At 39.9% G+C, this 11405-nt stretch overlaps 2 protein-coding genes across 2 annotated transcripts; both read right to left on the bottom strand.

Annotated features, from left to right (window-relative positions):
* Nucleotides 1-72: 72 nt before the first annotated feature.
* cmtm3 (CKLF-like MARVEL transmembrane domain containing 3) lies at nucleotides 73-8557 on the bottom strand. The gene is made up of 5 exons (XM_063474461.1): nucleotides 8265-8557; nucleotides 4412-4567; nucleotides 4187-4282; nucleotides 3986-4103; nucleotides 73-2373 (listed from the first exon to the last, which is right to left on the bottom strand). The coding sequence occupies exons 1-5, from the start codon at nucleotides 8379-8381 to the stop codon at nucleotides 2345-2347; spliced, it is 516 nt and encodes a 171-aa protein (XP_063330531.1). The 5' UTR covers nucleotides 8382-8557; the 3' UTR covers nucleotides 73-2344.
* Nucleotides 8558-8707: 150 nt separating this feature from the next.
* LOC134640089 (chemokine-like factor) lies at nucleotides 8708-10433 on the bottom strand. Its single transcript, XM_063491720.1, has 5 exons — nucleotides 10380-10433; nucleotides 10103-10250; nucleotides 9483-9638; nucleotides 9278-9373; nucleotides 8708-9006 (listed from the first exon to the last, which is right to left on the bottom strand). The coding sequence occupies exons 2-5, from the start codon at nucleotides 10181-10183 to the stop codon at nucleotides 8905-8907; spliced, it is 435 nt and encodes a 144-aa protein (XP_063347790.1). The 5' UTR covers nucleotides 10184-10250; nucleotides 10380-10433; the 3' UTR covers nucleotides 8708-8904.
* Nucleotides 10434-11405: the final 972 nt, after the last annotated feature.

The raw sequence follows: 11405 nt of genomic DNA on the forward strand, positions 1-11405 counted from the left end.
GTCACTGTGGCGTTCTAGTGCATCTAATTTGTCAGTAGTGGCAGTGGATGGAGAGAAATCATACATCACACATGCAAATAAAAAAAAAAAACATGCAATGATTTATATAGCAGATATTTAGAATTTCTCAAAGTAATACTGCATTAAATGGTTTTAATGAGCTGCACACACATATGCACATATGAAGAAATAGCACACAAACAAAAAAAGAGCAGGAAGTCGACAAAGTGTGTTACCTTAGTAAGTGTGTCAAAGTAGCATGATTTCTAATGTCTTCAAGCACATCACAGAAACTCAAATGAGGAAGTAAACTTAAGATAAACAAAGGTTATCCTCAGATTGTGAAATAGGCTTTTATAAATCTACCACAGTTGGACAGAGGTTGTAACCAGCCAACCATTCTCTTCTTGTAATATAGTATAGGCTACAAAATTTTTTATAACTTTGTTTCCTAAAATGTCAAAACACTGTGAAAAATGTGAATAAAATTAGAAGGAAACTGATTGTAGCTCATTCAAACTCTGAAAAGGAGGAGACACAAACCGTTCGGGGTTACAACAAGAAAAAAAACAAAAAGAGACCTACCAAATCAAGCATGCGTTGCTACGTGCTCTGGCAACCACTCTTAAATAAGGCACGAGCCAAAATTAGCTTTATTTAATTTAGAAGGGTAAAAACAACGTTTGTTTTTTTTACGTGAGCTCATTTTGAGTTTGATGCCAGTAAAATGTTACAAAGCCGTCATTACAGAGGCAACAATAGACGGGAAAATTTTGTAAATTTGTGCAATCCAGAAAGAAATTTGGTGCTCAACACATTAGGTTAATTAGTAACATGCTATATGAAAAGAGCATCGCAGGGAAATTGAGTCTTTCAGAAGTAAAGTTAGGAAGGGGTTCACCTGATCCAGAGAAATCTGGACAAGGCTGGAAACCTGTACCGAATGTTTGTGATCCTTAGTTCTATAATGGAAATCGATGCATGGGCTTTGGGTAGACACCAATAACCACAAATTTAGCACACAAAGTAAGAAAAAAACATTCAAACAAGTGGCAAAAAATGTTTCTGCATTCTATAAGCATAGTTTATCTAATATAGACTCAAGTCAATTGGAAAAATAAAGTCAAAAGGAAGCCTGGGGCAGGCCTATGGGCTCCCCTAGTGGTAGAGTTGCACATCTGTGAAGGCATCATTTATGCTGAACGATACGTTCTTACATCCAGCTGTGTCAGTTAATGCCGTGCATTACTAAGCGAGACTAGGCCAAAACACATTCTGTACATACTGTAACAGCATGGCTCCATTTTAAAAGATTCTGGGTGGTGAGCTGGCCTGCTTGTAAACCAGACCTGACATCTATTAAAAATATTTGGAGCACTAGAAAACAAAAATACAACAAAGGAGGCCTGCAGTTGTTAAGGTGCTGAAACCCATCATCAAGTGACAAAGGGAAAGCAATTTATCTCCAAAATCATAGCAAGTTGACTCCTTAGGTCCCTTTTAACAGACTACAGAGCAGATGCAACGCAGCCGAGTTGTAAACACGCCCCCTTTACAGTTTCTTTGGAAAAGCTTTGCTGTAATCAATCTCTAAATGAGCCTACTGCTTTCGAGTAAATAAGAAGAATTCTGAAAGGCAGCATCTGATGCTTAAAATTAAATATAGGGTTGCATTTTACACAGTGTGCAAACTTTATAGGAAACAGGGTTATAAACATAATGCTGTCAATTTAATAAAGGACAGTTAAGCAGGCCTCCTGGTCTGAATTCCTGTTACAGCATTATTACATTATTAGTACATTGGTAAACATTTATTTAATAAGGCATTTTGCAGTGTTCTAGTGTGCAAACATGTAAACAGGGCTAGAGTATTTTCCCCTGATTTAGACATAATGCACGCACTTTTTGATGTTAATAACTGCTTCTCCATAACATGAGCAGAAACAGTTTCACAGCTTCAGGAAAGTGTTGGAGTGATAGTAGCTCTTACATTTTTGGCAAATGATCTAAGACACTGGAAGTAAACTTGAACATGAAAAAAGAAAAGAACATGTTTTATAAACTTTGTGTAGCAACCAATGAAACAGAAGGCTAGCGTGTTTGATGCGTCAGTTTAAAAAGTATTTTTTCTAATGTGTGAATTGCACTAAAACCTTCTTTGTTCGTGTTCGGTGACTTGAAACTGACCAACAATGAGTCTGACCTTGATATACAGTGTCCTTCTGTAACTCTGTTGCACAAAAACCAGGCAGGTGTTTGCAAATATCTGCTCGGCAGTGTTGATTTTTACTACAAAGGTTTAGACTGCATGATCACACTTGTTCTGCCAAAGATCCCCACAGTTTCAGTCTGAGTCAGAGTCTGAAAATTCATCTACAAAACAAAAAAAGAGAAGAAAACCCTGCGTTAGACGGAGTGTCACTTCTCTGGGTGCACTTTCTGTGGACAAGCTACATCAATAAGGAAGAAAATAACAAGCGCACAAAACGTGGTGCACTTGGAGAAAGGCATTTTTTATCTTTTGAACATAGAGAATTGTCTAAGGGTTGACTCGTGTAATTGCAAAGGAAAAAAAGTGCCAGTTCTGTTTTCAGGAATAAAATGAAACTTTTTTGTTGAAAGGGTTGGTTCATGCTTTGCACAAAATACTTTGCACAGCAAAGGGATCAGACATCAAAGTGAAGTTTATAAATGATCCATCTCTGAATGTGTTCCGCCACCTCAGTGTGGAAACAAATACTTCAGTTATGGCATTGAAAGCATGAAAAATGGCATTTTTAATCATGCAATTAAAAACATGTTTACCTGAACAGTTTACAGGTCCAGGTGTGTCATTCAAATCAATTCAATTCAATTCAGTTTTATTTATTTAGTGGCAAATCGCAACAATAATCACTCCAAGGCACATACTCTCACTGGCCACTTTATTAGGTACACCTGTTCAATCACACGAGGGCAACCCACTGTCAAGGTGACCTGCTAACCTTCACACTGAGGTGGAAGTTGATTTAAGTGACTCTGAATGTGCTATGGTTGTTGGTATTTATTTAGATTATCCCTAGGTTTCACAGAAAATGGTTCAAAAAAAGAGAAAATATCCTTTGGCTGAAAATGCCTTGTTGATGCCAAAGGTCAGGCGACCACACTGGGTATCACTCCTGTCAGCTAAGAACTGGAAACTGATGCTACAGTTGACACTGGATCACCAAAATTGTACAATATAAGATTAGAAAAATGCTGCCTGATCTGATAAGTCTCTACACAACATGAAAGCATGGACTCATCCTGCCTGGAATCAACGATTTAGGCTGGTGCTGGAGCTGTAATGGTGTGGGAGATATTTTCTTGGCACAATTAGTAGCAAGTTCATTATAGTTTACCAAAACTAAACTAAAAACTAAAACTAGATGTGAAAAAACTAAAAATAAAAGTTTTAGTTTTAGCTTAGTTTAGTTTTGTTAAAAACTTTATAACGACTTGACTGATGAGGCAATGATGGATATGTTCACTGAGATTCAGGTTGTCTACAAGACTGTGAGTCAACTGCTTTCAAACTGTTAAGTGTTTTCATTATTTTATAACAATAAAAGCTAAACTAAACAAGAAATTCAACTCTGGAAAGTAACTGGATTGAGACTGAATTAAAAGCAAAAAGTCAAAATGAAATTAAATAAAGACTAACTAGAAAATGTAACTATAATAACTCTGCTTAGAATTACAAATATTATCAAGTATTATTGCTGATCATTTCCATCCCTTTATAGCCACAGAGTGTCCATCTTCTGATGGATGCTTCAAGCATTTGCCACAAAGAAGAAAGAAGAGGGTCCAAACCACAACTACCAAGGTGTAACTAATAAAGTGGCCAGTGAATGGACCTGTACTCAGAGCCTGCATAAAAACTAATTTTATTTTTACCTATTTCTCTCCTATTATGAAACTACATTAAACATGTACTTATATGTACATGAGGTGACTTTGTTACCTTGCTGTCTTGACGGTTCCTCGTTGGACTCCCCTCCTTGCTTCAAGAAACTGGCCAGCTCATTAAAAATAAAATAAAAATCTACGGCAAAAACAATGGTGGCGATGAACCCAAATATCTGCAAAAAGAGGCAAATACAATGTGAATACAATAACAAATGTATTCAGTTATGGACTATGCTGATGATGATGACAGCGTTACCCCAGCAGCCTTTGAGGAACCGTCTGAGTATCTGGACACTGCCATTATTGAGATGATGAAAAAGATAATGGAGGCAGTCACGCATCTAATGAAATCCTTTGAGAGAAAAACACCGGAGCTGATTCAGAGGCACAATCAAACACTACACGACTAATTTCTTCATTTAGCGCCGCAAGATCATGCGGGGCAAAGTTTCAAGGTTCTATCTGAAACAGCTGCTCTCACCGTTAGAGGCCAGCAGAAACCTTTAAACCTCTCGTTGAATTTGGTGGAGTAACCAAACAGCAGGAAGAGAGAAGCCAGGAATGCCAGCAGGGGGACGGTCACAAATGCTGCTGCCGAGGATCCAGCGAAGCACACGAATGATATAAAGGACAGACCCTAAAAAGAGCAAGACAAAACAAAGAGAAATAGAAAATAAGACAACTCTTTGGCATTTGAAATAAAAAGTTTAAGACAGCAGATGGTGTGGAGTTATTTCCAAGTAGGATTCTGCAAGTCAGATCTAAGTAATGAACTGTAGCACTATCTTCTCCTTTCAAGATAGTGTTACAGTGCCCCGAAGCTGTTAGTCTATGTGAATTACAGCTTCAGGCCCACTTCCTGTAAGGAGATACAGCTGTTAAAAGCTATTCACACAGGCTTCTACTCCGTCACCCTTCTCTGTATGCCTCACACATGTATGCTTGTGCAAACATCCACAAAAGAAACGCAGCTAAAATAAAGGAAAATGTTTTATTGGTTTTATTAATCACAAAGACAAGACGGCCAACCCCGCCTTGTCTTTGAAGCTCCCCACTGGAAGAGCTGGACACACCACATCAGCACAAATGAAGGCGAGCCCAGACGCTGTAATCTCAAACAGCCACGGCCATCTTGTCTTTGTCTCAGTCAGTTATCCCACACTAGCCTGAGGGTAGGAACTCTGTCTGACTAAACCCAAACTCCTGCAGCTGCCGTTCTATAAAAATGCTGCTACCGAGTGATATAAAACTTTCCCTGTAAGGCAACACTTAACAGTAAAGTTTAGAATATATTCTGTTACAGTGTGGCTGGACTCGTGTCAGTAAAAAAGAAAAAATATTATTGTTTCGATTATAATTATGTAAAACTAATTAAAAAGAAACGTTACAGTTAAATAAAAAGAATTACTGGGGAAAAGCCACTGATTAATAGATTATCAATTAACAAATCTTTTCCAACCTATACTGGCCAGTCTCATTCTAAACACTGACAACATCCAAGAAGAAAAATTATTCAAATATGCCATGAGATATTTATGGAAGACGTTTATTTCCTGTGAGTGTGAATCTGGGCTTGTAACCTCTCAAAAACATCCATTATGCATTACGTACCGAGCTGAGAAGCCTCACAATCTTTAGATTTTTAGTTTAGTCTATCACCTCACTTTAAGGTGGCACGCTTTGCCTCAACATGTGCCTCTTATTAACAGCTTGTTTGCATTTTGGAAACATTTCAAACACTACACAGTCCTGTCTTTTACTGCACATTAAATGTAGACCCTGTGGTTACACAGAAAGACACAGTGGTCTGACACACTATGCATGCTCAGCAGGTGCATATATGAGCCTGCCTAATACGTCCAAGCAGGGCAACAGTGGTATTATGGTATGATCTATTTTCTTTAGAAGCCTCATGTGTAACATTTGAGTTCAGTGACTGTGGACTTGTGTCGTATTATTTGAAATCTTTTTAATCAGAAAGACAATCGCACACAGATGTGTGAGTTCATTCAAAGGTTTCCCAACTACTGCAAGGAAGTTTAGCTTACACAGCAACTTAAAGCAAATTAATTTAGCTTCATACCTTGTATCATACCTTTAACACTGAGACAAAAACTTAACATTTGAAAAGGCCACCCTTCATTCAGACTTGTCCCTCATTTTTATACCGGTGGATTATTGTTTGTGGTGCTGAGGTGAATGAGAAAACATTTTTAACTGTTTGGCATTTAAATAGATGCTTCAAAAATCAAATAAGCAAAGAATTGGAAAGTATAAGAAACAGATTTCAAACTCTTGAAAATCCTGCAAAGCATACCACTCACATACAGCGAGATGCACTGACACGCTTCACTTATGAAAAGTTTAGGAATGTTAGATGGACTCACTGAACAGAAGTGCTGCATAGTATATGACAAATCTCCTAAAATAAGCCTAAACCAGGCGTGGTATCTCACCTACAATCCAAGTAGGACACACTTCTGACTTCTACTGTTGACAAAAGTCTTGTGTTGCCTTTGATTTCTTTATATTTTGCTAGGAAAATGTGATTTACATGGAAATACAGTATGCAAGGCAAAAACAGAGTTTGTGGAAATTCTAACAAGCCTGAAGGTTAATATTTGACATGGCCACCTTTACTCTAAGAACAGGCTGAACTCTCTTAGGCAAGCTTTCTTGTCATTTCTTTAAGTCTTTGGATGTTGGCTGGCTTTTTTTCTGTTCTCTGTCAAGATGATCCCACACGGCTTCGATAATGTCGAGATCAAGGCTCTGCGAGGCCAATCCAGGACTGATAGTGTCTCATTGTCTGTTTTACTATCCAGGTATGATTTTACTGCACTGGCAGTGTGTTTTGGGGTAATCGTCATGCTGAAAAATGAAGATGTTGCCAATCACATGTTTTGCAGATGGTGGATCAAAATCTAATAGTAGTTTTCTCTGTTCATAATTCCACCAATTTGGTCAGGTTCTCCAACATCACTGGCTGAAGTTCAGCCCCAAACCATGACAGAGCCTCCACCTTGTTTTACAGACACTCACTGCTGTACCTCTCTCCTGCCCTCCTCCATATATACAACCAAAAATGTCAAGTTTGGTATTAACACTACATCAGACCTGTTGCCACTGATTTTCAGTCCACCTCTTGCATGATTTGCCATACCTCACTCTTTTCATTTGTCCACCACTTTTCCAGTTTTCTGAGATTTTTTTTAAGGACACATTGCACATCATGCCGAGATATGCCAAGCTTTCAGCCAATAGTTCTGTGAGAATCACCTTGTTTGTGCAAAAATATAATTTTATCTCTATCAAGCTGTCTTATCGTTGGCATTATTAAAGATTCGACCACAGAAATCGAAACAAATGTATTTTTGTGACAGGCTGCTAATAACAAAGAGGCTAAAGATACAACTGGTTCTTGGCTGAGTATTATGTGGCTTAAGTAAAATAAATTATCTGAAAATGTTCAACTACTGGGGCTGTCCAAAGAAAAACTTTAAAAGACCTTTAAAAAGCCTGGCACTACTGGTCACAACAAATTCTGGCTCCTTCAAGAATATAGGAAATATAAAGATATTAGGTTTGGCTAAAGACTTTTGCACACTACTATCTTGTTTAACGTGGGTTATAGGCCATTCCACGCTGTGAAGCAGCAGTAAAGAGACTGCGCTTTGTGTGGGAGTGTAGAGCTGTGCTCCAGGCGACATACAGTAAAGGATGTGACTGCGAGGAAGATAACTGCTCACTCACAGCCCAGCATGAGCCGAATGTCACATGACACAGTTTGAGGGTTCGCAGCGAGAAGACCCTTCCCACAAATAACTCGCGATGCTGGTAATCTCACACTAACACCATGGCGCAGACAGCTTTTCAGTACTTGGTTTGTTAAAATCGACAATAAAAACCCCAAGTTCTTCTCAAAACACGTGGATATTTGAACTTGAAATGAATTGTGCACAAAAGAGAGCCTGGAATTAGACCGTGGTTTACTTGGATCACTGACAGCGTGGACAACAGTGGTTACCTCAGGCTTTTCACCGCGTGTCCATCCAAACCAGTATGATCCAGTATAAAGTCAGTCAGAGTTTCCTAAGCTTGTCTCACGGCTGCTTTAGACTTACTGTTCTTCCCGTTTCTAAAGGAGACCTAACGGAAACCGAGTGAACCCAAAATGACAGTTAACCAAGCTTTTAAAGTTATTTCTGAATGTGCGCTGAAAGCAACACAGTGCAGTGTCTGCAACAACCGCCAGAAACTACCCACAACTCTGCGCCTTTGGTGAAACAACGGTCCACTGGCGCTCAAATTTGCTGGCCTGGCTCATTTCTTACCACTTCAGCAATAAGCAGCATTCCTTTCCTGGATGTGACGAACTCTTTGCTGGGAAGAATAGACTTCAGGACAGCCTGGGGCGGCCGGTTCGAGCTGGGAGCCTCGATGTCCCCCATTGTTATGAAAAGAAAAACTCTCCTCGAGCTCCGGGCTGCTCAAACTACAAGTACTGCAGAGATTTTAGTGCAAAATAAACACACGCACACACACACACACAAACACTCAAATGAGATATGAGGAGGCGTGAGGCTTCTCTGAGGTGGAAGCGGAAACAATGACAAGCTCGGAAATGCAGCGCGAGCGCCAGAAAAAAAGAAGCGCAACATCTGCTTTCTCCAGATGTGAAATGCGATGCCCCCAGCTGCACACAACGGCGGAAATATACAACTCATGATGTCACAAAGAAAAAAAATCTTTATTGATATTTGTTTTTTTTCCTCTTTCCCTTTACAATTTAGAAATCTTAAACAGCCACACCATGGCACCATGCTTAGTTACAGAATCAAATATGCCTGTGGATAAACTAACAAACACTTCTACAGCTAAACCTTTAAACTACGCACAGAATGCAAAAGCAGTTAGCGGGTTGGGGTCATTCATGCGCACACGTTGTCATTAGTTTGCTGCAGTTCGTCTGTTTTATGTATTCTGCGTTTCAGTCCTCGGCCTGTTGAATGTGATGATACTGAACAGAATGTAGCTCTCAACGCACAGCAGCACAGCTAAGAGGAAACACATGATCTGCAAAAAGAGGGTACATCTCAGCATACATCCATTGCATTCCATATGTGTGTGTTCGTGTGTATGTAGGCTACTCATATTGGGAGTGTTTTTACGTTTTTTACACAGTCAAACTTTAAGGACTTGCCTCTCTTTGAGAAACAAGAAAACAAGTCATTCAGGGGTAAAGGCTTGTTTAAACTTAGAGTAGTGCTCCAGAAGTGAATCTATGCCAATGCATGAAGGTTTAATGTTACTGAACATACTGTATATACACTTAAATACATCTCACCCCTCCAATCAGCATGCCTGTGTTAATGTAAGAAGTCATAGCCATCAAGCTCAAGGTGATGAAGTAAACGCTCGCAAAGACTGAATTCAATACATCCTGAAGAAGGAGAACAAAAAGAAAAGAACAAGAGCTTGAACATGCAACAGGCAGTCACACTTTTTTTCACTCTCTCTCACTATGTCCAAAGCTATAACACATCACTTACAACTAGAGGCCAAAAGAAGAAGGTCAGCCTCTTGTTGAGTTTGAGCAGGTAGAGCACCAGCAGAAGCGAGGTGATGAAAAACTCCAACGCTGTGGCTGCGATGTACTTGGGTGTCGAGGCTACAGCGAAACACACAAAAGCCACAAACAGAGTCACCTAAAGCAGAGAGGGGGAGATTGCAAAGAGAAACTGTCACTGAGATAACAGAGCCAAGAAAAAAACACTGTGATGTTTGATAACAGCATATTTTAAAACTGCATCGTGTACTGTGAGGTCTCCTTCCTTCTCATCCACTGGTTGCTTTGCAGTTTTTTTTGCAACGCGTTGCACCTTTCAGTTTAGAGAGAAAAACAGGAACTGTCATTTTGAGAAGCTTTCCTCATGACATTTAAAAAGATTAAACAGATCATGATCCACTTCAGCAACAGCCTTTAAATCACACACTGCTTATACTAACATTTACCAACTAAAGCATATAGCAAATTTGTGAAGCTATTGCACCATGTTCTGTTTCTGTTCCCCTTTTTTAACAGGCACAAGGCAGAGAAACGGCATGTATCAGCTGTTTTACACCACATTACACCAAAAGTCCAAAGTTAGGATATAAGCAGATATCTCACCATCTCTGTCACCTTCACAATCCCCCTCCTGGATTTGAGAAAAGCAGTGTCCACTTCCATGGCTGTCTGTTTTGTTGTCATTCTACAGCACGATGATCTGATTTCAACAGAGAACTCGCTCAGTCTGTTTCCTGAAACATGCAATTTCCTTTGATAGAAATAGAAAATGACTGGTCACAAGAATAGACACAGTATTTTCACACCTACTGCTACTTATCACTGCTCAGGGGGAAAAAACACAAGTAAAGATGAGCTCTGGATGCAACAGAAACCTTACCTAGAGCCAGAGATAAACCACCACTGAGGGCAGACACTGCAGTGACACTGTGGGTAAAACATCATATTTGCTTTTAGGATGGATAAGATCATAATTAACATCTTCATCAACTTCAGTAAATGTTGAACATCAACAGGAAATAACTGAAGATTTCTGTTTCAGCAGAGTCAAACCTTGACCTAATAAGCCTACACCTTGACTACTCTGATACTCATACTTGGACTATGGTTGTGCTACCAGTTGGCTAATTGTGGCTACATTTAAAAAAGCTATGTCTTCCTCTTATTTATTCTCAGTCAGATTGGTGCAAAAGCGTCTGTGAAGCTTCTCAGTCATCCAGGTCATCCTAGTCTAAAGATATTTCACCTCTCATCTGAGAAGCTTCTTCAGTTCTAAGAGCAACTGGTGGAGAATCCCAGATTTTAAGTCTTATGGGAGTGTCCCCAAGCTGTCTGCAAGCTGCCATGTGTTTATGAAGTGGCTGCACAGGCACTTCATAAACGTATGGCACAACACAGAAGAGCCACCTTGACGGGACAAGATTCGGCTGTCCATCTGCATCTAAAGGACAAAGGTCACTCTAACGAGGATGCTAATGTTCACATTTTGGACAGAGAAGACAGATGGTTTGAAAGAGGAGTGAAAGAAACCATCTATGTCCACTGTGAACAACCATCTTTGAACAGAGGTGGTGGCTTACAACACCAACTGCCTGTCATCTATAATCCAGTTTTGAGATCCCTTCCCAGATGCCTTAACGCCCACTCACATCCTGGGCCATTTGACGTCAGTAAATTACATGATAGGGTGGAGCTGGGCTTCACAGTGGGTTCACCCGAAACCTTGGCTGACTGCGACCCACACCTTGGCTCGTGTAATTAGGTAGAGGATCAATGGGGGTCCATGACCCTCTTGGGGGACACTCCCATAGGGTTTAAAATCCTGGACTCTCCACCAGTTGCTCTTAGAACCGAAGAAGCTTCTTGGATGAGAGGTGAAACGTCTTCAAGGAAACTTCAAGAAGTC

This window comes from Pelmatolapia mariae, linkage group LG1, assembly GCF_036321145.2.
Source record: "Pelmatolapia mariae isolate MD_Pm_ZW linkage group LG1, Pm_UMD_F_2, whole genome shotgun sequence".
In the NCBI taxonomy this organism is placed as follows: Eukaryota; Metazoa; Chordata; class Actinopteri; order Cichliformes; family Cichlidae; genus Pelmatolapia; species Pelmatolapia mariae.